The sequence below is a fragment of the Tinamus guttatus genome, unplaced genomic scaffold (assembly GCF_059628265.1).
Source record: "Tinamus guttatus ecotype Peru unplaced genomic scaffold, ASM5962826v1 Tinamus_guttatus_pri_ptg000125l, whole genome shotgun sequence".
In the NCBI taxonomy this organism is placed as follows: Eukaryota; Metazoa; Chordata; class Aves; order Tinamiformes; family Tinamidae; genus Tinamus; species Tinamus guttatus.
Genome location: NW_028288659.1, coordinates 4,872,177 through 4,899,452, shown reverse-complemented (window position 1 = coordinate 4,899,452; position 27,276 = coordinate 4,872,177). Strand labels below are relative to the sequence as shown.

General features: G+C 42.5%; 1 protein-coding gene across 1 annotated transcript in view; it reads left to right on the top strand.

Annotated features, from left to right (window-relative positions):
- TMEM178B (transmembrane protein 178B) overlaps positions 1–19,217 on the top strand; it is a 209,835-nt gene extending 190,618 nt beyond the window's left edge. Inside the window, exons 3-4 of the mRNA XM_088521648.1 lie at positions 1,062–1,199; positions 18,675–19,217. Of these exons, the coding sequence (XP_088377774.1) occupies positions 1,062–1,199; positions 18,675–18,925 (389 nt within the window). The 3' untranslated portion in view covers positions 18,926–19,217. The remainder of the gene's footprint in view (positions 1–1,061; positions 1,200–18,674) is intronic.
- Positions 19,218–27,276: the final 8,059 nt, after the last annotated feature.

Below are 27,276 nucleotides of genomic sequence, written 5' to 3'. Positions count from 1 at the left end.
TGTCAAGATGCTCTTCAGCTCTAGAAGACCCTGCTATTTTGTTTTACAAGTGGTCTCCCTTGTTCAGATTTCACATCAGAAACAGCTGGGTTTTATGTTTCCTTTTTTTTTTCTTTTTTTTGTTTTTTTACCAGTACAGTCTGGAGGAGGACTCCCATCTTGTTTTGAAGATCAATGCTATGCACAGCAAAGGTTTAACATGGGGTTCCTTCTGTTAGACTTCTGTTAGGGATCTTTTTTTCTTTATTTATGAAATAAATACAGCTTGGCCCCATATCACATGTACTTATCAGTATCCACTTGCAGTGTATCAAATGCTTCAGTCCAGCCTATGCCCTTCTCCTATTCTCAGTGTTCCCTGGAGCACTCAACTACTGTCTCAACAAAAATCAGGTGACAAAGTCACCACTTGCTTGCAAAAGAGGGCAAGAAATTGTCCTGTGCCCTGTTGTGTATCTACAGCACGTTATTGTCTCTGACACAAGAATATCCATGTGCCTCACCATCCCTAAGGTACTTCATTTCACAGACAGCAGTGCTGGGAACTATACCCATGACTGAACAGATGGGAAACTGAGGCCAGTGAGGAGCTAAGGGTCTTGTCCAAGAACATACAGGGAGACTCTTGGAGAGTGGAGAAATGAATCCAGAGTCACACATGCGCTGGAGCAAAGTGCAAAGATATCACACGACAATTTGAGGAGCTGTACCTATTGGGTGCAGTGGAGTGATGTGTGTAGACATGAAGGTAGGAGGTAAATACAGGTTGTGCTAGTACTAAGGTGATCAGGTGTAGCGTTGCAGTGACGCCACTGTGCAATTTCTAATTCTGCACCGAGTGCCATTGCACGGTGAAACTGTCAATGGCTCTCTCCCTCAGTTTGCGTCTTAATCTAAGGATTATCTTTCTTCTGAACCCTCTTTGTACAAATCACCTTGAGCCAACATGCACTGAAGACCTTGCAGAGTGGTAGAGTTTTGGGTTAAGAATTCTCTGAACCTCTGATGACAACAATTTTTCACTGTTCACGAGTGCCCTGTTGTTCTCTTCCTCTTTGCAGATCTGCGCAGGATGACAGCTGGCTTCATGGGCATGGCCGTGGCCATCATCCTCTTCGGCTGGATTATCGGGGTGCTGGGGTGCTGTTGGGATCGAGGCCTTATGCAGTATGTGGCAGGGCTTCTCTTCCTCATGGGAGGTAGGAATGTTGTTTTGTGAATAAATGTGTTGTCTTTGCCGTGTCGTTTTCATGATCTCTCTTTCTATGTGTATCTCTTTTTCCGTGTGTTTGGAAATCTATTTTCATAGCTGTTTGAGATGATCTAGTCTTGGTTTCATTCTGAACTCGTTCTGGTGTACATCAAGGATAATGCAATTACATGTTACTTTTATGATAAAACAGTGCCTGTAAGACACAGGTCTAGAAAAGACCTTCTGATCTTTTAGTCCAGTCCCCTGTTGTCACAAGTAACACTATCATATAATCCTCTCACCCTTAAACTGTTATTTCCTGCTGATGAGCTGCCAGTTTATAGCGGAGATGCTGGTTATTAGTCCCTAGACTTTGCAGTCTGTGCTTTTGAGTTTTTCCCATTTCTACAACACCAGCCGTCAAGGTCATCCAATATTTTCTGTGTAGCATTCCAACCATTCTTGCTACAGATGCCATCCAACCTTCACAGAGAGCTGTATTATGGCATGATATAGCTAAAAGGGTGAAATACAGAAAAGCACGTGTAGTTCCAAAAGAGTTAAAGACTTGAGTAACAAGTATTTATGTTCCAGAACTTTTGGTACTAGTGAGATAGACATGAAGTTCTTTCAGCGCCCACAAGCACATTTGAAGTGTATTAGTACCTTGTGCAAGCACACATCAGTCCATGTATGGATATCTGTAAATGATGGTGGGTGTTCGGTATTTTATGGGCAATGGGTCTGCCAAACTAGCTTGGTATTTCTTATGTAATCAAAAGCCTGGCTGTATGGGGGCTGTGGCAGTGTAACATGCTCAGATGTCAGTGTGATATTTAACTTACTACAGTACAACATTCGGTTTAAAACATTAGGACTATGCTAAGTAAATATGACAAGCTATTAAATTTGTTAGAAATTCACTAAGTCTTGTTTATTAATTGGAAATTATCAATATGTATCAGGGAGTTTTTAGTGCAGCTGCACAGATCAGTTCTTGCTTAGTGTCATTTAATGTTTTGTCAGTGATTTGAAAGATGCCTAATAAAAGTTTTCAGGTGAAGCAAGATTTGGTATAACCATGCACAATGAGATGGGTCATTCCTAGCTTAAAAAGAGACATCTGGACCTTTTGGTATGTTCAGATAATACCTGTTTCAGTAGAGGCAGTTTCAAGGCCATGCAACTGGGAACAAAGTCAGTTATACTTGCAGAAGAGGAGGGTATCTTGAATGGAGCAACACTGGGAAGGTCTCTGGGATCACAGCTGATGATAATCGATCTGCATGGGAGCTCTCTACATAATGCAGCAGGTAAATCTGCCCATTCATCCCTTGGATGCTTTGATGGGAGTATGCAATAAGAGTATGAGGTGCCATTGTCTCTGGGCTAAGCAAAACTATTTCTGGACATTTTGGTCTCATGTCCATAATTAAATCTGATTTTGAAAGACTGGGAAAGATTTGGACAAGAACTGCAAGAACTGGAAGACAAGAAAAACACAGTTTGCTAAAAAGAAAAAAGGATTGAAACTGTTTAACAGAAGGTCTGTAATTGACTTGAACACAGTGTGGAAGTACCTAGGCAAGGAGAACCCATCTGATAGTAGCACGCTCTTGGACTGGGCAGACAAAATAATAACGAGATCCAGCAGTTAGAAGCTGCAAGTAACAGAGATGAGAGGCACCAGATTATTTTATCTGCCAAATTCTGCCAAGATGTGTAATATTCTTCATGAAGATGTGCTGGGGTGAGATCAAACATATTTTCTGCACCAGCAAAGACACGTGGCTCAGGGTTACAAAAGTTTATTCTCTCTGTTGCTTGGCACAAGTCTGTAGCAACTGCTACACATTTCCTGATTTTATTTTTATCAGCAAATTTTCATAAAATGACAGCTACAAATTTAAACAGTCAGTTAATAAAATTCTTATTTAGAGCCATCTAATCTAAAACACTGCAAGTAGTAATGCTTGCCTACCCTTTATCTTACACAGTTGTTCCTTCTAGAGAGGTCTTCTACAAGCCGTTTTTGCTGGACAGAGTTTGAATGAAAAGCTGTTTACTTCTGTAAATACATAATTGACGTCAAGATATCACCCCCTCAGTTCTCAAAATGTGTAGAGCCAGAATGCCTCTTCATTTTATTTAGTTATCTTTTGGTCCAATAGTGGGAATAATACCTGTGGAAGCTTACAACATTTGACTTTATTGCAGCTGACATGATACTTTGTTAAATTAATAGCTGCGGCCAGTCTGAAATTTAACTTTCCCTTCCATTTGCAGTGCTGCTTGTTTCAGATCCGTTTGTGGCATTCCTTCTGCCTTAATTTCTGGTCAAACAGGTCTTCTGTAACTACCTCAGGATGAAATATTTCTGGCTCATGATCTCAATGAGTTTTGTCCTTTATTGCCATAATTCTTTGAACAGGAAATCTCAGTGGAGCACTGAGACGAATGCTGTGATAATCTGACAATGCCAAACCTTTTTCTCATGGACCTCTGGTTCTTCGTTGTATTTACTGAATAGTCTTCTTGCCAGTCCATGTGCCAGTGCCTAATAGGACTTGCTGTGGTGTGCTTGAGCTAATTTCTCAAGCAAATTGTTGAAATAAGTCATTTGTGAAATGCAGACCATTATCTGGTATTAGCTCATCTGGAATCCAGGGCAAGGAAACTGTGATTTTGAGTTATCACAGTGTTATTCAGCGTATCTTGTAAAACATTTTGAAAAGTGTTTATAGTTCATCTTTCCTGTTCAATCTAAATGTATCTGTATCAACAGCAATCACAGACTTCTTGTAGATTTATGCATACTTTTCTATATTTATTACATAATTCATACCTCAATTCCTTATCTTGCATGACAGCACATTTCACAGAATCACAGAATGGTTAAGGTTGGAAGGGGCCTCTAGAGATCATCTAGTCCAACCTCCTCTGCTCGAGCAGGGACGCCTAGAGCGCATGGCACAAGGTGGCATCCAGGCGGGTTTTGAAGATCTCCAGAGAAGGAGACTCCACAACCTCTCTGGGCAGCCTGTTCCAGGGCTCTGTCACCCTCACAGGAAAGAAGTTCTTTCTCACATGGAGATGAAACTTCCTGTGTTTCAACTTATACCTGTTACCCCTCATCCTGTCACTGGCCACTACAGAGAAGAGCCTGGCCCCATCCTTCCTACAATCACCCCTCAGGTACTTGAACATGTTGATCAAATCTCCTCTCAGCCTTCTTTTCTCCAGACTAAACAGGCCCAGCTCGCTTAGTCTTTCCCCATATGACAAATGCTCTAGTCCCTTAATCGTCTTCGTGGCTCTCTGCTGGACCCACTCTAGAAGCCCCACGTCCTTCTTGTGCTGGGGAGCCCAGAACTGCACCCAATACTCCAGGTGCGGCCTCTCCAGAGCTGAGCAGAGGGGGAGGATCCCCTCCCTCGACCGGCTGGCAACGCTCCCCCTGATGCAGGCCAGGATCCCATTGACCTTCTTGGCCATGAGGGCACATTGCTGCCTCATGGTTAACCTATTGTCAACCAGGACTCCCAAATCCCTCTCCGCAGAGCTGCTTTCCAGCAGGTCAACCCCTAATCTGTGCTGGTGCCTGAGGTTACTCCTCCTCATGTGCAGGATCCTGCACTTGTTTTTGTTGAACCTCATGAGGTTCGTTTCCTCCCAACTCTCCATCCTGTCTAGGTCTCTCCGAATGGCAGCACAGCCCTCTGGAGCGTCGGGCACTTCTCCTGGTTTGGTATCATCTGCAAACAGCTGAGGGTGCACTCTGTGCACTCGTCCAAGTCATTGATGAACAAGTCGAACAGCACTGCTCTCAGTACTGACCCCTGCGGGACTTCACTGGCCACAGGCCTCCAACCAGGCCCCATTTATCACCACCCTTTGGGCTCTGCCATCCAGCCAGTCCTCAATCCACTTCACAGTCCACTCATCCAGTCCACACTTCCTAAGCTTTCCTATGAGGGTGTTAAGGGAGAGTGTGTCGAAAGCCTTGCTGACCACTGTAGGATTTTTCTTAGTCCTCCATCTTGCACAGTACCAGATGGATACAGCAAGTTATGTTTAGCATTTCTAGCTTCATTTTGTATATTGGTGCTATTAGACAGTCTCCTGTACGTGGAGTTGCACTATCTGTTGTAATTTCATTTCAGTATTGCCATCTTGCTTTTATCATGTAAGGTGGAAAAGTTTCTCTTTCGGAGAATTTCTCCATTTGGAATTGCACACTTAAGCTTTCCTAAGACTAACTCATCTTATTGCATTTTATTTTAGACTGTTTAATTCCATTATAGAAGTGGGTCATGCTCAAATTATACATACTCGAAGCAAAATCTCTCGCAGCTCATTCCTTTTTCTCTCCATAAAAAATACTGAAAATCTGTGTGCTGGCAAAAGTTCCATACTAGCCATGTCATTCAGTAATTTTGCAATTTTATAATCATTTCAGTAACCTTAAAGGCATCCGAAACACTGCTCCCAAATGTCAGAAACCTGTGGCAAAACTGCTGCTTTCATGCCCATCAAGCATTTAAGGATATCCTAAAAGGAATTCACTTAAGCATATACCAGAAGAAATGTATAAGGGCATTTTACACATTGTTTTTGGACCAACACATGTTTGCTTTGCTTTATAAAGCCTAGGTATGACCTCTTCATCAAATTTTATGGCACTGAAACATTCCTTTTAAATGTATTCAAATCTTTGATTTGCTTTGTTTTATTATCATAGCAAGCCTGAAAGTTCATGTAGCCAGTGTGTTTTTTTCCTTAGTAGTATCTACTGTTATTGTTGGGCCAAGGTTAAGTTTCACTGGCCCCAGCACTGAGGAGTTAGGATGCTATGAAGTGGCAGATTGGCAACTCCACCAGGCAAATGCTTCATTGCAACTCTCCTTTTTTTGTAGCTTATGAAGCTACTCAAGAATAGTTTCTGTATTGTGATAGGCAGACAAGCTATATATCCAACTAGAAAGTCCTCCTCTGCTCAGCTCAGTGCATCTCCCAGCTGAACAGCTGTTCTGTGTCCCAGCTGGACGTATCTAGTGGTGCTTCTCGCATCTCGTTCAAGTACTTGCTTCAGCACAAAATTGTCCCTGACCAAACTGCATCCCTAGCAAAAGTTGCATGCTTTCCTTTGTAAACATATTAAAAGACTCACAAAGAATGCCATTTTATCATCCTTATCAGAGTGCTGTTCATCAGCTGCACATTCATGTCTTTTCCTATTGTAAGTCCGTGTAATTTGTAAAGAGAGTACATTTCTGTGAAGTTAGGTTTTTTACTGCCTGCCTAACAAGGCAACCCTTCAGGGAGAGACTTATGCATTGTTTTATTTTGTTTCACATATACTTCAAATAAAGGTAATATATCATTTCTGCATTTGTTTACCTGTTCTCTTTACTCTTTTGTCTCGTCTCTGCCAGTTCTGTCTTGTGACATACGCTTTAGGATCACTCTGGGGTTTTTCCTAATTTGTTGACACTTTCCTTAGAGAAGCATACCATTTTACGAGCCTTGCAACTATTCTGTATGTTGCTTGCCATAACCTTGCTTTGAGCCAATTATAAGTTTTACCATTAATAATTCAGTCTCTAATTAGTCTATTTGGAAATCGTTCCAGCTGCTAAGTGCCCTTACTCATGTCATTTAGCAGATCTGTAAGAAAATGATCTGTAGTCTTGTGTAGAATTATTTCCTGTTATTTCCTGGTGACACTTTTGCATGAAATATTGGTTTTGGGGAGTTGTGTGTGAGGATGAAATCTCCTTTTGTACTGAAGGGCCTTAAAGCCCTGCTGTCCTGCTATATACAGTAAAGCAATGGACATATTCCTCTCTGATGTTTCTTTTCTGGCATTTGCTTCTAAGAACATTTGGAAGTTCTTTCATCCTTTCCTCTTCCCTTTCCCCTCCAGTAATGGTTTGCCAGTCGGAGGGATTCGAGCACCATTTGGCAGCTCCATATCTACTGCTGACTTAGGTTTTTCCTTTCCCATCTAAGACTGCTGTAAAGAGTTTGCTCTTTGCAGCCTGCCCAAATTCACAGGGCTTAGGCTGGACTTAAAAAAGCTCTGAACACTTTCCCACAACAGAGGTTAATGCCTATTTTTTTACAGTGCTGCCTGCTATGGCAGTGATAAGCAGACAGGAAAGACGTGTGAGCGGGAAGAAAAAGAAAAGTTATGCAGGTCGCTGGCACAATTTAATGCTTTATTTCAGATATGCGAGAAAGACTGTTTATTAAAGAAATAAAAAACAACCCACTTATGAATGTATGAGTGCGTTCTCCTCCATCTGCTTTGTATTCTAATCCACAGAGAAACAGTCTTTCATAAACCATTCTCATTCTACTGCCTTATCAGGAATATTTTGTTCCAAGTGCTCTTTCATTCACTCCGTGGACCAACTCTGCCAACAAACCACTTCCTTACCCCACCGCTCAGAGCCTGGCCTGAACTTTTACACCCTTGCCTTGCCCAGTCCATGTTCCTGCTGCCCTTGGCCTGTTGCAGGGAGCCGGAGGGACTGAGGATGCACGTGGGCAGTGAACCTGGGCTGCTTGGGTTGACATGTGCCTGAGCCCAGCAGTTTCCAAAAGGCTCTACAGTCATCACTACAGCACACCAAATCATCCTGCATGGGACAGTTCTGCTGGTCATACGTCTTCATCCTCTTTCTCTCGCCACCTCCGTGGAGAGACTCGTCTTTAAAATTCCCCAAAGCATGAGCTGTGCTTCATGTGCCCGCGCTGTGCATATGCTAGCAGATGACAACCGAAGCATCTGTGTATTTGCAGCCATGGATCATTACCAGCTGTTGAGTCATTTGCGACCCAAATTTAACTCACTGTACTTTGAAAATAGCACATATGGGTAGAAAATAAGAGTGTTTATTCTACGCAACTGTGGTCCTGCCATCTCAAAATAATCATTCCACTGCTGAATAATTTAAGAAGCACAAATGTAACAATTTAGAACAGCAAGTGTAGGCAAAGCTCCCTGATTGACGTCTCCTAGGCGGTTACGAAGTTTCTTCATAGCAGCTGCCAAGAGCAGGCAAAGAGAAAAATAAATAAAAAGAGAATCAAGATGACAATTCTTGGAGTTCATCTTGAGCTACCCTAGGTCTAACTGGACCCCTAGGATTAGTATTTATCAGTGATGATCAATGCCTCTACTCACTGCTCAGGGTGCCCACTCCGGATGAAGTGGTCAGTCTCTTCATCCAGTTCAGATGGAAGCTACATTTTGTGATCACAGTTATTTTTTTTCCTTTTCACAGCATTACTCTTCAAAAATTCTTTTTTTAATACTTCCCACAAAGTAGGGAGCTTTAGAAAGTTTAGAGCTTTAGAAAGTTTATTTTTTTCATATTCAATGGCAAAGGCAAATGCCCATGTGGGTACACTGACGTATGCATGCAGAGCCCAAGCAACAAGTGATCTTTACTATCTGAGCAGTGAAGCTTGGCATACCTATCGTCATCACTATAAAAGACAATATCTTTTTTTTCAGTATGAAAATTATTTATAATACAAAAAGAAGACACAAAGCACTAGCACTGTGCAAGCATAGTAAGATAGCAGTTGGCCTTCACTGACGTAAGCAGTCAGCCTATGTTCAGAAATACCATATCCTTCTCAGTTTCAGGATTTCTTGGTCCCTCTTTTCAAATCACTGTTCTCTACTCAGGCTGTGGTGTCCTTTGCAGACGATATTGTAAGTTGTGATCTCTGGTCCCTCTGTAGACTCTGTTCCTTTGGCCTAAGGAATCGGGCTTGTTTCCTTATACATGCCTAAACCTGGACACTGGTAAGAACATACACATGGCTAGGATTCAGGATGCTTCTTTATCCCAAGTAACTATGACTGAGCTTCTTTTGGCTACTAATCCCACCTTGCTTTTAAATGTTGTTATCTTATTTCTTCTTTCACTCCAAAAATAAACTTCTAGGAAATCATCCACACAGACATACACATCCCTCACCATCTTTCTGGTGTTTTAAAATTATTTTGAGGTGTCCTGTTCAGCATTTCCAAGGTAGAAAACAGTTGCTTGGTGTTCTGAGTGTCAAGGTGATGGTATAAGGTTTGCAATATATTACGCTTAAAAGGCAGAGCCAGGGTAGCATGTTACGTCTGTACTTCTCTATGCTTCCTGCAAACACTCTTTGCATTTATTTATTAATGCTAGCACTCATTCTGAATATGAAGTAGGAAACTCTCTGAAAACATGATAGATTTCGTACTTTTAATGTACGGGGTTCTGTATGTCACTGCATAACTTCCACTGAAATCAAAGGTACTTTTATAATTTCAAGTTGTAATAGTCCTCAAGGGGAATCATAACATATCTTTGCAGCTCTTGCAGTGTAAGTTCACAAACAGACCTGTATTATCCATCTCATGGAAGCATACTGTTTTCTCTAGATGCCTTTCTTTTTTTTTTGGCAGTTCCTCAAGAATTGCACTGATTGGTTAGTCAATACCAATGGGCTCATCCTAAAAAGCAGAACCTAAGAGCTGACACAGGAGGATAGGAGGTGAGGATAAGGTGGCTTTTTCCTAACAGTAGAAGAGCTGTGTGGCAGGGGATAGTCATTTAGATTTTTTTTTTTCTTCCTGTGGGAGTTATAGCACAACTAGAGAATTCATTGTCAACTCCATAACATTTGATATCTGTGGAAACATTATCAGCTGACTTCAAAGTCAAACTTCAAATGTGCTTTGCACTCACAGTCTGCAGGGAAAATACCTTCATAAACAATTCTGGGAAACTTGTGCCAGATCACAGGAGAACATTGGCATTTAGGAGAAAGAGAGGGAAGGCTTCATATGAGGTGCAGAGATCTGACAGTCTGGAGCAGAAGACAGGGCAAGTAGTGTATGTGCAAAGCAACTCATTGGTTTTTAGTCTTAACTCAAATTGATCTCCTTCCCTGAACTTGGCCTATAAGACACTAAGAAGTAATGTAATTCCTCACTTGCCGGAATAGAAGGTACTGATAGACGGATAGATGCCTTCTAGAGTCATGAAGGCATAACTCTATGAAGGCATCATGAATGAAGGCATGACTCTATGAATGCCTTCATATGAAGGCATTTTCTAGTTAGAAAATCTAGCCTAGTCTATGAAGAGCACACAAACTAGTTTGCTTCCCAGAGGTGTCAGTAGGTCTCATGGGAGGCTGACAGGAGAAACAAAATAGATGGATCCAACAGGAATACAAAAGACTTTCCCACTCACTGTCCTGAAAAACAAGTTGTGTGATATTTTAATATACTGTCGTTGGTCCTTATCCCTTGATAATGCCACCAAGTCTTTGATCTGTTGCTGGCTTCTGAAGTCCGATGGCAAATCACTTCAAGGACAGAAGGTGACTGTCTTGGTGGGCATAAAACTCGACTGGTGGAAATAAAACTTGCATTCATTATTGAGTTGTTATTTAAAATATATATAGATATATGCATATATACGGAGTCATTCTGCATGTCTAGCGTCCATGAGGAAAGAAGAGTATATGGGCAGCAGAAGGAAGAGCTATACTGCAATGATGTTCTAGACAGAAAGACTCCTGTATGGAGAGAGCAGTGAGCAGATTTGTATGTGTAGCAGATCTGATTAAATGCAAAGATTGAGGTAATGCTTCACGATTCACCTTCGTGGGTGTTTGGATTGTCATCTTAGATCAACAATGTTCGCCTTGTACAAATCACTGTTGTGCTTGCATGGACTAACCTTCCCAGACAAAGCAGTTCCATGGACTGCTGGAAACTTCACAGATAAGCAGCTAGACCAGGCAGAAAGAAGATGAGTGGGCAGTCTACCCAACTCGGGCCTGATCTGGCTCTTTCAAGAGTGACAGGAATTAGTCATGTCTAGTACTTGTGTGAAATAGAATTGCTGCAGATGTTGTATTTGCTCTGCAACAAGAAATATTTCGACATGCTGCATGCTGTATGATCCTCAGTAGTTGCATTGCTTAGGTTATACAAAAGGAATTTTTCTGTTCCTGTCAGGGTAGCTCTGGGGAACAGTAACGGACCTCAGAGCCTTGTGCTGCAAGGATAGTTCACATCCAGTCTAACAAAATGAAAGCCAGTACAACCAAATTGGTCACGTTGAGAAAATGAATTTACATGCCTCTCTCTGACTTTTAAGGGGAAAATGTCCAAATCACCCCCAACATCCCAAGCTCTAGTTGTCCTCTTTAGTAGTGCATTTGGCAAAGAAAAGGAGGATTAAAAAAGGCAGGCAGGTGGGTAACTGCACTTTCATCCCTGAAAATACTCCCTCTAAGTCCCTATTTTTAGTAGTATACACACTGCCAGGGTGCAAGGAGGTTACATTGACTCTCACTTGAGTCTTGAAGAATATAAGTCTGAAGGCTTTTCAGCAGCTTGAAACTCCCTACAAAAGAGAGCTTCCAGAAGCAAAGCTTTTTAAGAGACATTTCATATTCTGGAAGAAAAGGCTCTGCTTAGAGAGAGGCAGAACTGCTCTGGTTACTAAAAGGCCAAGTGGTGCTGGGGTTTGCTGGGCCATGGGAGAATCTCTGTGGTAAAGCAAACCCAACCCTGCTCGCATAAATTTCCCTTCGGCTCTGGTAGATAACTGGAGTGGAGGGTGAGCTATAGTTTGATACCAAACTTGCCTGTCTGATCATCTAGCAAATCTGAGATCTCATAGAATCTTTTGAGCTGGCTCCAGGCTCCAGTGCCTCTTCTTCATTGGGTCTGTTGGTCTCAGAGCATTAAGGTGCTCTGACAGGGCAATCCTGAGATGTCCATACTACAGAACACGAAATAAACCTGCCGGCAGCCTCTGCTTGTTACCAAACACAGTGTCTGTGAGTGGGGCAGTGGGATGATTTCACTAATCTTCCATCAGAGTGTTTCTTCATTTTGACATTAAGAGAGCCTCTTCTGTTGTCTCCCCTCTAGTCCCAGTAAAATAGTAAGTAACACTGTGACAACTGGTGCAGTATTTGCTGCCATGTCAATTGTGGCTGCAAATTCACGAGTCAATGTGTTTCTTTGATGGCTGTAGTCAAGTCCCTTTAACCTTGTTACACTCTTTTTGACAGGTCATAGGGAGCGCCACTGCTGAAGTAATCAGAGGATTATTTAACTCTCAGGCTTCAAACAATTCCTGGTTTTCTCTGTAGCCCATTTTTTCCAAAATACAGCTTACTCCTAGTTTATAAGATAACCTTTTCCTGTGTGCTCGCTCCCAGCAGGTGTTCCTGGCTTCAGTGGTGCATGGCAGAGGTGCCCACTGCTGGGGCCGTCCCCATGCACCGAGGAGTATGGTAACAGAAATGCCACCATGTGCAGGGGTGGAGAGCACTGCAATGTGCAGCATACTCTGTGGCTGTCACTTGTGCCAGCACTGTAAATTGAAGATCATCACTGCTGTGATATGGTTGCATATATTATGCTGATTTACATGAGCCAAAGGATCGTGTTCATTATTTGCGGTTGTGACGGGGCATCCCTAGTCCTCTGGTGCCATAACACATTGCGGCTCGTGCAGCTGTCATCCAGTAGACAGGCATCATTGCTGAAGTGATACAGAGCAGGGTGTCCAGCTCTGGGTGCCACAGATTTATTTTGGGATACAAGACCAATGCAAGTAGCATTCTGGCAGTAGGTGTAATACAACAGCATCGCATGGTTATAGACCCTGCAGTTTATTCTGGTTATGAGTATTAAAAAGAAATGTTTTTAATTCCTAGGTGGGTTTATGGTCTCCTCAGGACACAGCACAGAATCTCCATTACCCAGTCAGTCTTCTCTTTCCATTCCCACTTTCTAAAAAGGGCAATTTTCCCTTGCTATTCTGCAACCCATTGGTGATGCTGCAAGCTGCTGTAATGGTATATAATTAAGTAATAATTTATATTCTGTGCATGTATGCAGAGCGCAATAATGTGTTCTCAAGAGCCGTGTGCTGCTGAGGCGTTTAATCCATGCACAGAAGGAGTTTACTGCAAAGCTGCTCCATCCAAAAGGCTTTTGTCATCACTGAGTTGGGAAAGAATTTGGTTCTTTCTTTAATAATTTCATTATATGGTGGTGATATAATTTAAATAGCTGACGGTACACTCTCCACCTTAGGATCAGCCCTCATTTTATTTGTTTGTTCGATGTACCTTGAAAACAATAAAAGCTGGTGGGGCAGAGAGAAACTGAGAATAATGTTGCTTCACTCATGATATGTTTTTTTTCCACAACCGTATAATAAAAATAAAATGATGATAATTAAGTAATTAGCATTGCTTCCAAAGAAATTAGTGGCCACAAATTGCCATCAATGGCAGCCGCTAGAAATACTTTCAAAGGAGGAGGCTTATATTTATCTAAGAACTGCTTAGTTTCGGAGGACATCTTAAAATCCATACCTCTGTGTTTCTCTTTTTATCTACTAGTGTTTATAAGTAATACTTGACATTTCTGCCTCTAAAAAAAAGAAAAAAAAGGGAAAAGAATCTGTTTTTTGGGTTTGTTTACTTCACACATCTGACAGCACAGTTCACTCATGAGTCATTTCTGCCTGTCGTTGGGGGAAGGGAGAGAATCCGTGTCATTCAATGAGACACAAAAGGTTTTTGAATAAAAACCAAGAAAAGTGACTTGTATTGCCACAGAGCCTCAGAGGCTCTGAGGGAGGCTTAGTGCCAGGAACATTTTAATTTCTTCTTTTTGACCTCAAGTTGCTAGCATCTCTTTAAGGTATAGCATGCTGGACAGTGCTACTTCTTTCCTTTCTCTTCCTGAAGGAGTGGTTTTGGACATTCCTATAAATTAAACCATTTTTACCCCTCCAGGCATGATACAAACCTGACCACAGGGGTGACCTTGGACATTTCCATGCCCAGAAAAGCAGGTAGCCACAATCACCTTTGCTGGTGGTGGAGGGGACTGCACCTTCCCACTTGAAGGCTGAATGTGATTGCACAATCGGCCATCTCCACCGCTAGCACAAAGGACAGGGATGTTTGGATGGATGACATTCCTGATGGAGGGGTCTGTTCACCTACCAGCACCACAAGGGGCTTTGAGCCCAGTTCCTGCTCACTGGGCTAGGGAAAGAGAGCTACTGGAGGATACAGGGCACATCCCAATCCCACAGGGATGTGATTAAGACCCAAAGAGTTCTTCCCGGTGTGAAGGAAGACAGACCTTCACTTGCAGTGTGTCTAAGAAAGCGTCTCTTCTTGCCTTGCAAAACTCTGTGGATAAGGTATTCTTTATGGATGGTCTGGGTCTGCCCGTGTTGGAATCAGTTCAGCACAGCAAATTCGCTTGCAAACACCCCAGCTCTACACCTGACAAGCTGCAAGCAGAGGCTTTCTAGCCAGGCTGATCAGAAAGGAAAGGGCTTATTGTTGAAAAAACAAAGGAATCCTGGCAGCAGAGGCCCATTGCTCAGCTTGATATTGTCATGCATAAAAATAGCTATAGCAAAGGGCTCTTTCTTCTAACCCGCTCTGATGTAAGTGTTGACCAGTGATGACATTACCTTTCCCCGCTACCCCTGCTCTGCTCATGCCCGCTGCTGTGTGCATCCCAGCACGTTGCCCCGTGCCTTGGATGAAGGGCAGGGGCCAGACCCCGCGGCAGCAGTGGCTCTGCCCACCTCGGCCGTGTCCCAGCCCTGCCTCTGCCCTGTCCAGCCCCCAAAGTGGCAGGGCAGGCATGAGCTCAGCTCACCAGAGGCTCTTCCCACTGACTCCTACCAACCTGAGCATCCTCTGTGTAGTCTTATGCTAGGGAGCAATGTGGTGTGGCTTTGCCATTTGTAGCGCTGGGGCAGAATAAAAAAGATCTAAAAGACCATCTCTGCCCTAACAATCTTCCGTTCTAAATGGAAGGTATGTTCAGTGTAATGTTTAATTTTCTTCTTCTGTAGCATATAACAAGGGAAAGCATAACATAACCATGTGGTATTTAATGGCTCCAGTGCTCTGAGCTTATTGCTGTTGATCATCAATCCTTTAGCAAGGCAGGCATTTTCAAGAGCAGACAGAGAGAAAGGGCTCGTGGCTGATGAGGGAGGTCAAGGCAGAGGTTTGACTGTACATCAAATCGCGGTTTCTGTGGTACAGGCAGGGCTCTACATGGAGTTTTATCCATCAACTGACTGAAGCATTTTGCAACAACACGTGAATTTCTTTTGTCAAAAACGCCACTGTTGCCTTGTCTCATTTATTCATTAGTGTTTCACTTAGCATGGCAACACACAAATGCGTCACAAGGAATGTAGCGTATTCTGCTCTCCCCCCGTGCTGGAGGAGATGGCCTATATCTCTTCCTTCCAGCTCACATACTATCACATCCCCAGTGAGCTCTTATTGTATCCCATCATGTGTTCCAATCCCAGGAAGCAAGTATCAAGCCTCAGATCACCAGAGATCAGGTCCAGTTGGCTGGTCAGGAAAGGGCTAGGGAACGCACTTTTGGCAAACATAAAAGTTTGATGCTGCTGCCTGTGGAACTGTTAATGGGAGTATGTAACTGTTTGCAAGATCCTGGAAAATTTTGGTGGTTCAGTCCTTCTTCCGGAGAAGAGTAATCTCAGGATTGTACCATGTCCATAATGTAGGCAAAACCACCCTAACCTTAACCCTAAATGTCTAACCATAGTGCTAACCCTAACCCTCCCCCTCACCCTAGCCCTAACTCTAAATGTCTAACCCCAACCCTAATTTAACCCTCACCCTAATCCCAAAACCTAATTCTAACCCCTATCCTAAATGTCTAACCCTACCCCTAACTGAAAACCCTAACCCTAAATGTCTAACCCTAATCCTAACCCTCGTTGTCACCCTAAAACTAAACCCTAACCTTAATTTAACCCTAACCTTCGCCCTATCCCTAATCCTAACCCTAACCTTCCTCGTGCTATCCCAGCTACCCAGACTGGGAGAGGCTATATTTCCAAGGGCCAGTTCAGTATCTGGGCCACTTCCAAGCACAGTTCTTTCATTATGATGACCAACAATTTAGCAGAATCATCTTTTTATCACAATTGCCAATTCATTAGGAAAATCTACTAATTAGTCATAAGGTGATAACAACATTTGTTTTTTTTATCAGTAACCATCATGGCATGAGGTGCTGAAATTAATTGAAAGTGTGAGTTTTCTTTTTTGCTTAAATACAAACAGCATATGGGATTCATGTAATGGCAATAAAAATTCCTCTAGGTGGCATAAAATGGCATTTTTTTATGTCTCCCATATATAGTGCTAGGAAGAGTGCTAAACCTGTGCCCATAACACAGTATGAGGCATCCTGTGAAGCGGTCAGGATCCATGCTATGTATGCTCTAGTGTTCTGCATAACTCTCAGGATTTATCATCCTGGGATTGCCACACTCTCCAGCTAAGTGACAGCACAGGAGAAGCCTCTTTCAGAGAAGTTTCTTGCTCACAATTTGTTTCAGTCTCCACTGTGATTTTTCAGTCTTCAGTAATGTTCACTTATTATGGGGCAGAATGCCCCCAGAAAGGCTGGTTGCCAGTGTTCTGGCCCTGCGCAAACAGAAAGAGTAAGCAACTCTTCACGTTGAAGCATTTATAATCCAAATGGCCAAGACAAAGCATGGAAAAGCAAGGACAATATTTGAAATTTCCAGTTATTTCCTTCCCTTTTGTACTTAGGAAACACAGCTTCTGTCTGGCCACACAGATTTTCCCACCCACCCTTCTCAACAATTTTGTTTCTCCAAGAGCTGAAATTACTACATTCACACTAGCAAAGAAAGGCCTTTAACATCATTTTTCTAACTACAGCCCTTTGAAGCAAGGCACAAGGCTTGGTTTAGAGCACAGTGACTATGATGGACCCTTTCTTCCTAACCTCACAATGTGCTAGACTTGCTGACATGCCAAAGAGACGTAATTATGTTCTTGCAAGGCAGCTTCAAGTTACTGGATAACTGAAGTGAGAGAGTAAAACATAGAAGGGGAATGGTGATTTCTAATCAAACAGCCTTGATTTCTCAGTATGGGACTGTGGGATAGAGCCCCTGCATTCCTCCTGCTCTCTGCTTTGAAATGGTGCGGGACTTTTCTGAAGACAGATCCAGAGCCCAGGATCTCACAAGGCAGTTTCAAAAGTCCAGATCATTGATCATTGGCTGCTGGTGTGGGCAGTCTTTATTTATATAGTTATAGCGCCTACTGCAATAGCTCTCTGGTACTGACTGGTATCCTAGGACACTATCCTCATAGGAGTATTTAGGAAAAGTCTGGGACATGCGGAACTGTATACAACAGTTAGGGGAGTATATAGCGTTAGGGGAGGCATTCAGCAGTCTCATGTTCCCTGTCTTTTACAACAGCAAATATCTGTAGGCGGCAGTCTACAAATACATAGGAAGAGAAATGATGTAAATAGACAAGGAAGACTGCGGTCAGAGGAGATCGCTGAGAATGACTTGATGGTGGTTTCGCAACAGGTCTGTGATAGAGATTTGCTTGGCTATCCTGAATTTTTATGATGCGCCTGTAAACCAAAGATACTGGGTATAGCAGGAAGACCACACATTTCTGGACTGTTTTGTTTTTGTTTCTTGGAACAGACATGTAGACTCTGTAACTGTCTATTATTGTGTATACGTGGCAACTGTGAAGCTTCAGAAGCTCCAAGTTTAACTTAATGATGGACCTGGGCGTCAGAGATTAAAATTAGATTCATTTCAGCTGACTAAGGTTCAGCCTTATCTGATTCTTGTGACTTTCCATAATGCTACTGGGCAGAATTATGAAGCCTGTCCTCACCGTGTCCTCAGAAAGAAATAGAATGTTTCTGCAGAGATGGAAAAGTGAAACAGAATATTTTGGAGATTTTCACAAGTGAAGAGGGTACCTGGGTTAGGAATAGAGTTACGCAGAGGGCAGAATCTAAGTTTTGTGAGGGATATAAGATTTTGACATTGTCATTTAAAAAGGAGAGATATTTTGAAAGAATTACGATTTTGATGTAGGAAAAGTCTGAAAAAAATGTCTCCAAGTCGTTTGAAATATATGTTTCAACAAAAGCAGAGTATGTCAAATATTTTGTAATGTTTCCATCTATACAATGTGTCATTCAAAAACTAAGATGAAATGGAAATTAAAGCACAACATTTGCTTCCATGTTTGTGGAACTAAAGCAAAGTTCCAGCAAAACCAATGGTTTCATGAAGCAATCTGGTTCCCAAGGAAGGGCTCGTAATGACAAGTGTTCCTGTTTTGGTTTCTCTACCCAACTCTATTCGTGTTCAGGTCACTGGTGGCACTCAGTTCTTTCCCTGGGCTGCTGCTAGACTGAGCCCCTTTCTGTATGAACATCTTCCTTTAGGCATTTCCTTACCGATTGTACTGGCTCTTTTTCACATGACCTCAAGAGCAGTATTTCTGTCTTTCTAACTTTTCTTTCTTTTTCTCTTCCTTCCTTCCCCCCTTTCCCATTCTTCTCCAGGAACCTTCTGCATCATTTCACTGTGCACATGCGTGGCTGGAATCAACTTCGAGCTCTCCCGCTACCCCCGCTACCTGTATGGACTTCCCGACGACATCAGCCATGGCTATGGCTGGTCCATGTTCTGTGCGTGGGGGGGCCTGGGCCTCACTCTTATCTCTGGCTTCTTCTGCACTCTGGCCCCTTCTGTCCAACCTGTCCCCAGGACCAACACCCCCAAATCTAGACCTGAGAATGGGACAGTGTGCTAAAACGAATAGCAAACAAATGCATATATATATATATATGTCTATGTATACCTATACATGCATATATATGTATATATAATTATATATATATATATAATCTCAAATTAATGCCAGTGCCAAGGTAGAGCTGAGTCCATGTGGCACTCACATCTCCACCGGACTCTGTGTTGCTTCGTTCTTTCTCACAGAGATGGGAAAACTTTTCGCTCACATGGCTCTTCCATCCAGCTCATAACTTCAGCATCATAATCTAAAGGTCGAACGAACATATCATTGCACCTATCTACTGCCACTTGGGAAGGGGAAAAGGGGGTCTCTGTGGGGATCTGGAACCAGAATCTGTACAGGACGTGGAGGGTGGGGGTCGGGGGGAGGACAAAAAGCCAGTCCATTGCTGCCAGAATGGAAAATGCAAAGAACAAGCAAAGAAATAAATTGACCATTTGAGCCACCTCTAGAATGTACCTCCTCAAAGCCGTTATCAGAAAGCCACCCACTTTCTTTTTCTTTCGTAAAACAAAATGAGAAAAGCCTGACCTGTTGTTCGTTTTATGTTTTTTTCCTGCTTAAATGGACAGAACGTGGAGAAAAAGAAAAAAGCATTATCTCTTTACCTGCCAAACTTTAGAAGAAGCAAACAAATGAAAATAAGAACAGGATCTAATGAAATGAAAAAGAAAGCAACAAAAACAAACCCATGAGGACATTTCAGCGGACTCTCCGACAATGTGGTTTTAATCTTCCAGCTGCCTTACATCCAGGCTTACAACTGAGGCTGAACTGCTATTGTAAATGCAGTAGAAGGCCTTCTGAAAATGCTGTGATACATGTGTGTATAGCTCTTTCTTCCCTCTTCTTCTTTTTTTTTTAATGAAAAAGAAAAATTTTAAACCTTGCAATGTGATTGTCCACTAAACCATCCATGCAGTTTTTGTGGCCCAAGACTGAAGCACCACAACTGCAAAAGTGTGAGGAAAACTGTCAGTTCTGAGACAGCATGTCTCCTTTGGTGGATTTCTGAAATATTTTTTATATTCATGGAGCATCTGAGAGCTCAGGATGGTGGATCCAAGGGAAGACCGACCAGGGAGGTGGGGGGAGCCCTGGCAGTTGTTCTTCCTGGGTATTTACTGGAGTGGGATTTGATTGAGTTTCCATTTTGGATATTTAAAACAACTGGGCAAAAGCCATTGCCAAGGACCAAAGGGGAGCTATTCGATGTAAGGGAGAAATAAGAGATGTCCCGTGTTGTGTGCATGTATGCCAAATAAGACCTTCCCACATCTTGTCTTTGGAAACTGCCCCAGTTCATTGGACATCTCCACTCTCCATCTGGGAAAACTGTCTCTACACGTGGAAAAGAAAGGCTCAGGTGCAGAGAATGGAGATGCTTTTCCCATGAGTTCAAGTGTTGTACAATATAGTTGCGACTCTGCCAATGAGGCTCTTTCTTTTTTGGTCTTTCTGTTCTTCCTGCTGCTCCTCTTCCCGTTGTCCCCTTTTCCTTTAACTCTGCTCTTCCCATTGTTCAGGTCCATGGGCCCCAGAACAGCTATGTCTCTATAGGGGGTTAAGGGCATTAAGAGAAGCAAAGCATTTCACCTGTCAGGGCAGCAGTTCCTTTCAGAACTGTGGCTCAGGGCAAGATGGGGAGAAAGTGCCAAGGGTGCAACCAAAGTAGGTCTGAAGAGGCAACTACTGAACTGCCATGTGCAGCAGCAATGGTTCCACCAACAGGTTAGGAAAGACAGGGAAAAAAAAAGACCTTCCCAAATCCAGCCCAATGTGCTGTTAATTCAGGGATAGTCCCAACAATCATCCACTGCAACTGCACAGAACTTACTGGGAGAGGAAGCAAAACATCAAAGCAGTATCTGCTGCACAAAAACGAAAGCATTAATCTCCAGACACTGCCATTTACACAGTTGATAAGGAACAGTATTTTGCCCTGTTTAAAAAAAAAAAGGTCAAAAACCACAATAACCAGCAAATTGTTGTTATGCAATACAACTGCATAGCCAGCCACTCCACCGTCCAGCTCTGCTTCCCCTCCCTGTTACGCCTTGGAAGATGCTGTGGTGATGTTGCTTTAGCAATTGTGCCCAAAGAAATAAAAATTTGGGAGGACATTTCAGATTACCGTAATTTGGTTTTCTTTTATTTTAGCTCAACTACTTGGGTTTTCCTTTGGCTGGTTTACAAATTCCCAAATCATGCCAATGCCTCCTGCCAAGTCAGTGTGTAGCCACTGAAATGCCACCCCTGGCAAGTGAAGTTTTGTAATTTCATTCTCCGTTAATTCTTACTGGAGAAAATATTTATTTATTCATGTTGAAAATTGCAGCCTTTCAAAGATCCTTCCTTTTAAAATATATTTGTTTCTCTCTCGTGCTCTTTTTTTTGGGATGCCAGGGGGGCAATGTTTTCAAATACTATCTTTTTGAAAAGCTTTGAAACTGAATGTGCAAGTGCCTATGAGGGAAGGAGGTGAATGAGTTGCCATTGGTCAGAAGAAATAAAGTAAAATAAGAACAGTTCTTGAAAAACTAAATAAAAAGTGAAAGCAGTAAACAAGTAATTAAAAAATTAAAAAAATCTTTCTAAAAAGTGACATTTTTCAAAGTATGAAAAAAAATTGTGAAACAAATTCTCATGAAGATATTAACTTTTTAGAAAAAGGACATTTGTTTCATTGAAACATCTTTAAACATATGCTTTCTTCTTCTTCTGCAGTTTTGAGTGTGATAGGAAAGATGTTTCACATGAACACTTATATCTGAAGAGACCTGGGTAAGCTAAAGGGCACAGAGGTACCTACCTGGAGCCCACCATCAGATCTTGTGGCTTGGAAAGCAGTATGACAGCTCCCATGACAGCGTACAGTCATGTGTGATCTATGGCAACTCATGGGGTGTATTCTTTTACTGATGCAGTTTTGGAATAGGTATGGCAGTAATATTGAAATGGAAATCATTTTGCTGTCCCATGGACTCTCAAATCTTTTTCTTCTGCAGCTGGCAAGAAAATAGTACTGCCTCGGTGACGTATTCCCTAAGATGTTGCATATGAGCTTGTGTGTTTGTCTGTGTGTAGTGATGGCAGAAAGGGATTACATTATTTTTCTTTGCAATAGAGCAGTGTTAACTCTGAATCTTTAGCCCAGTTCTGTGACTTTCTATTTGCTATAGTTTATGTTCTCCAGGGCCTGCCCTAGGAGTGGGAACACGAGTGGGTCTGAAGCGAGGGGGTAAGCATTTGAAGTAGCAGATGATGATACATTCTTAATGTCAAACTGCCTCCCCAAAGGAACCATTTGTCCAAACACCAGTTCTCTTATCTTCTCCTGAAGTATATGCAACCCACCCCAGGAATATTCCAAATCCCCCCTATCCTGCTCACAGATCTAGAAGGAGCCGGAGAGCGCTGCGTTCTTTGCAAACAGGCCTCTGACCCCGCTACGCTTTCTGTTGCCTCAGACTGACCTTTACAGGATGGATTCCCAATGCATCCAGATCCAAGTTTGCAATACCTTGTGTCTCAGTCTATCCTGGGCCAAGGTTGAATCCCATCTAGTTGCATTTCTGCATTTTTGGAAGGCTTTGAAATATGTTTCTGAATACAGATTCAAGCTTTTTAACTAGTGTCTGGTTTCTAGTTTGAGCAGTAGTTAGAAATTTGTTAGCTGTGATCCCAGCATTAAGGGGCTTGGCCCTGTCCCTCAGATCTGATCTGGTCAAGTGTTTAAGCGTGTGCTTTACTTCGAGCATGTGACTAATCCCGTGAACCTCAGTAGACTATTCATATGCTTAAAGTCAAGAATGTGCTTTGCTGGATAATGTTCAGCTTCCTGCAGAGTCGGCGCCCCGTTCTTCTTTCCCTAGCTTGTCTGCATAGATGCGCAACGCTTTTGTCCTAGCCTGATGTGTCCATGGGCATCCGGACTCTGGCTCCGGAGGGGCTGACCACGCTGGGGGTCCGTATTTGCCCAGCTCCCTCACACACGTGGCCTTTCATGTTGCATCCTTGAGACAGCACATTTCTGCGTTGCGGCCACCCGCAGAGGAACTCGCCTGCGGTGGACGCAGAGCTCGTGAGACGCCCGTCCCAGTGCAGCAGGCTGAACTGGCTCCACGCGCTGCAAGGTGCAGGCTGCAGTTTTATTTATAGTGAATCTCCGGTTACTGTATAGTGAAGTTGTCCTGTGACTGCAGTGAGTTAGCTGCAAAGGGGGTTCTGCTGTCCATCCCTGCTGGGGACGTTGTGTATGTGAGGGGGCTACATGGCAGGAATCCATGTGCTCTGTATCTTATGTACTGTATATGCCACTTTCTTCAAGATAAAGCTGTTCGTGTGTTAAAACTCCTGACTCATTCTGGCCACCTGTATATACCATCGCTCCCTTCTCCCTTTCTGCAAACACACAACTGATCTACCCTGATCTAAATAGTACAGTCCCTCAAGTTGTATTTCTAGGGGTGTTTTTTCTCATTCTCCGGGGACATTCACAAGTGGATCACAAACCACCAGCGACCAGAGCAGTTTCTTCAAAATTTTGCTTTTGAAAAATACTTTCTCCTTTTTTTTTTTTTTTTTACATTATTCCAACAGTAGTAACAAATGAAGAAGATACTCACAGTCCTCCAAGCAGAGGACCATCATCCTTCCAAGAAAGAATCACAAGAGTGTGGCTCTTCGGCTTCCCTGCAGGTGTGAGACATTTGGAACCACTTGTAGCTATGGCATGTTAGCTGCGTGGTTCATTGGATGACGAGCAAAACAACATTAATGAGGGAGAGGATTGGTATGCAGGGGCTATGTTCCATGTTCCAGGCATTAGTGGAGGACAGTGCCTCCCTGGCTGTCTATTTACTCGCCATGCAGCACCTCTGAATCTGGCTCATCCCAGGAGCCCCACTGACAGGCAGAGCTCAGAAGAAAATAACTGTAATCCGTCCTTAATTCTTGAGTGCCAAGCTAACTGCCAGGAGTGAAATGGAGAGGAAATAACATGTTACCAAGTATAGCTTAAATAAAGATATACATTATTTGAGCTCTTTCTTCTGTGTGTCTCTGCATAGGCCTACAAGGGCTATCGGAGTGCCCATTCACACAAATCAGCCCTGTCTACCAACACTAGATTTACTTGTCCCTAGATTTCACACTCTTTCATGGCCCATACTATCTGCATGCCAAAGAGTACTCATCCAGTCATTTAGAGAAAAATCAAGGTGGAAAACGAAGACATCTCTGAACGATTGCCAGGCATGAGTGAGAAACAAAGAGTTAAACAGTGCATGAAGCCCAAATGGCATGTAAAGATTAGTGACAGAAAAATCTCTAAGATCGGGAGCTGAGTTTCAAACAAGCCTAGAGTTTGATTGTAAACTCCAGACTATCTGTAAGCTTGTGATTCTGACAGTATGAGCTGGAAATCTCATAAAAATAGGACTTAGCTCACAACTTTCAGCCCCACAGTTTCCAGCCAGGAAGATAATGTGCCCAATCCAAATTCTGTTGAAGTCCACAGACAGCTTAAACTTGGCTCCAGTGAGTTTTGGATCAGGAAACATCTCTTGAAATATTTTAGTCCTGTCTTGGTCAGAAATGAAAATGAAATGCATGCCCATGCACTTGAGACATCAAATATTTAGCTCTAGAAAGAGACAGTCATCAGATGTCAGTTTAACTTTTCTTTTCTCTGATCTGTGGTCTAATAATCACTAATACCCAATCTGCTAGCCTTCTTCAGAGCCATGGCTAAAGATTGCAGCACTTTATAAAAAAGCAACCTACTCCTGGTGCCAGTGGGCTTTGACAAGCTTCCTGTTGACATCGGTGGGAGAAGTGGAGCATGCTATGATGCTGTCAATTTAATTGCAATATGCCTTGCACGTCTTTAGGATTTAACTTGGAGAAAGAGCCTAGACAACTGCCTGATATAAGCCACAAGAGGGAAATGAAATGCTGGTCACCTTTAGCAAAGCACTTCAGAAGCATCGGATCAATTGTCCTTCCTTGACTTGGAATCAAAATAACTGAGACACAGATAGGTTATCTCCACGGGAAGGTGGGGAAGTGGGAAAACAAACAAACAAAAACAAACAAAACAGCAGCTATTGCTGTTAGTCAGCACTGATAGACCTTGGAAGGCTTATGTGAGGACGATCCAGTGTTGCCCACAGCATCAGCATCTTGTACTGTCAGTCTCTTCTAGGATTGTATGTTTATATTTTTCCTTTCCTGATAAACACTCCTGCAGAATGGCAGAGAACAATTTCAGAAGTTTTCAGATGTAGGGCTTAGTCACATCAATGCCCTCACTCCCCTTCTATCTTAAACACACAAACACACAACCCTCCCATGTGGTGTGGGTGCTAATATCTTGTAAATATGTGGATTTTAAAGAGAGAAACTGCGTGGCAGGGTGCAGCATAGAGGTTTGTTTTCTATTCTTTTATGCTTAACTCAGGAGTTGCAATGCAATCCAGATGACATCTGTGTCCATGCTAGGCTGACGTGTGCGTTGTGCCAAAGGAATGCAGGGGAGCACAGCAGGATTGGGTTGAATTAGGCATTCCCCACTAAAACGTATTGGACATTTACAAAAGGTTTGCCAGTATTTGACTTATGCCTCATAACTTCACCCCAGAGATGCAGGGAAAGGAACCAGGTCAGATGCAGATACGTGTTTCTTTCCACCTGTTCTGCCTTTGGGCAAATACAGCCAGCAAAAAGAGAGGGGGTGAACAGCTCAGGGCAGCAATATCTCAAGCCAACCTGGCAAGACTCTCCAGAGATGATTCTCAGTGCTCTCAAATACAGCGTTTCTGCATAACCACTCTGTGTCCAGCCAGGCCTGAGCTATCAATTCTACCTCTGAAAACACAGTTGCATCCATGAGTCCTTGCTACCTTCTAATGCCACCAATCCTGGTACTAGCTGCTTGTGTGAGCCTGTGATGCTGTCAGGAAGCCCATCAGAGGGACGATCTTGGTATTAGCAAATGCTTGCAGAGCTTCGTGGAAGCAGCTGTTACGAGGTATTTTCTCCAGGACTGAAGGGCTGACACAGATGGCCGGGTTTTTACACTAATCACAAGAGGGAAAAATGCCCATCTCAGCTCCAGCGCTCCAGTCCCGGTGGCAGTGAGCCATCCCGGCAGTGACAGGGCTCAGGAGGCTCCCTGTCAAAGTCCTGCCTTTAAAGTGGCCTTGTTACCTTGCCAGCTGGGCAGAAATACCCAAGCAGCAATAGCCATTCTGCACTAGATCAGATAAAAGAGGAAAGCCTTCAAAAAGCTGTTTTTCCCCAAGTTTCAATGTGATTTAGACTCTAAAAAGCATGAATCAGGTTAGAAGTAGTCTCCTGGGACCAGGTGCACAAAAAAAAAAAAATAATAAAAAGCCTAAGCATCTAAATCCCATTTAGAAACAGAACAGGAATAAAACACTAAATGCCTTTGATGCCTACAGAATTTTTCAAGAAACATGTGTGTTCCTAATTTGCTTAAGCTTTTGTGACGTTTTTTCTCAAAAATAGTTTTCATCTGACTGTAGAGCAGAAGGCTGCATTTTTATGAAGAGTTTTTCATTAACAGTAGAGATCATAAGAAAAAAGTTCAAGCAATCAGAACAACAAAACAAAAGTGCAGTCTTAGACTATTCAGTATGAGTGTGTTGAATCATTTATAACTCCCAGGCACCAACAATAATCACAGACATCTAATTTAAACTCTTACTATTTTTACTTAGCAATCTTCATCACTTAAGTGTTTATATTCATGTATTAGTTGTTTGATCATTTACAAAAAAAAATCCCCATACTTGTGTAAAATAACAGATTTGGGACTTTAGAATATATTTTTCTGCAGTAACTTAAATTATTTTAAAACATTTTGAGGATTATTATGGCAGACTTTACAATTTTCAAAGCTGTAATGTGCACCTAAAAATGGGCTTGAACTTTCAGTTCTTTCTCAAGTAAAAATCCCTTTGATTGCAATTGATAAGAATCAATGGGAAAATTGTTTCATTAAGAGCTGTGAGATTTGCCCCTATTTATGCATATATGTGATGAGAGGAGTTTGGGAAGGGGGCTCTAATCATGTATCAGCCCGCTTACGGATCTTTTCATAGACACTGGAACAGAATCACTGCAAAGTCACTCCAGCTTCATGCCAATCTGTCTGTAAAAAGCAACTATTATAATTGTATGTAACTGGAATAATGCAGTGATAAGTCTAGTCCATAGACAAATAGACATATACATGTAAATATGTATATAAGTGTATATAGATGTATAAATTTATGAAAAATGTCCGTAGATTCATGATTGCCTGAAATAGCCTGATAGTG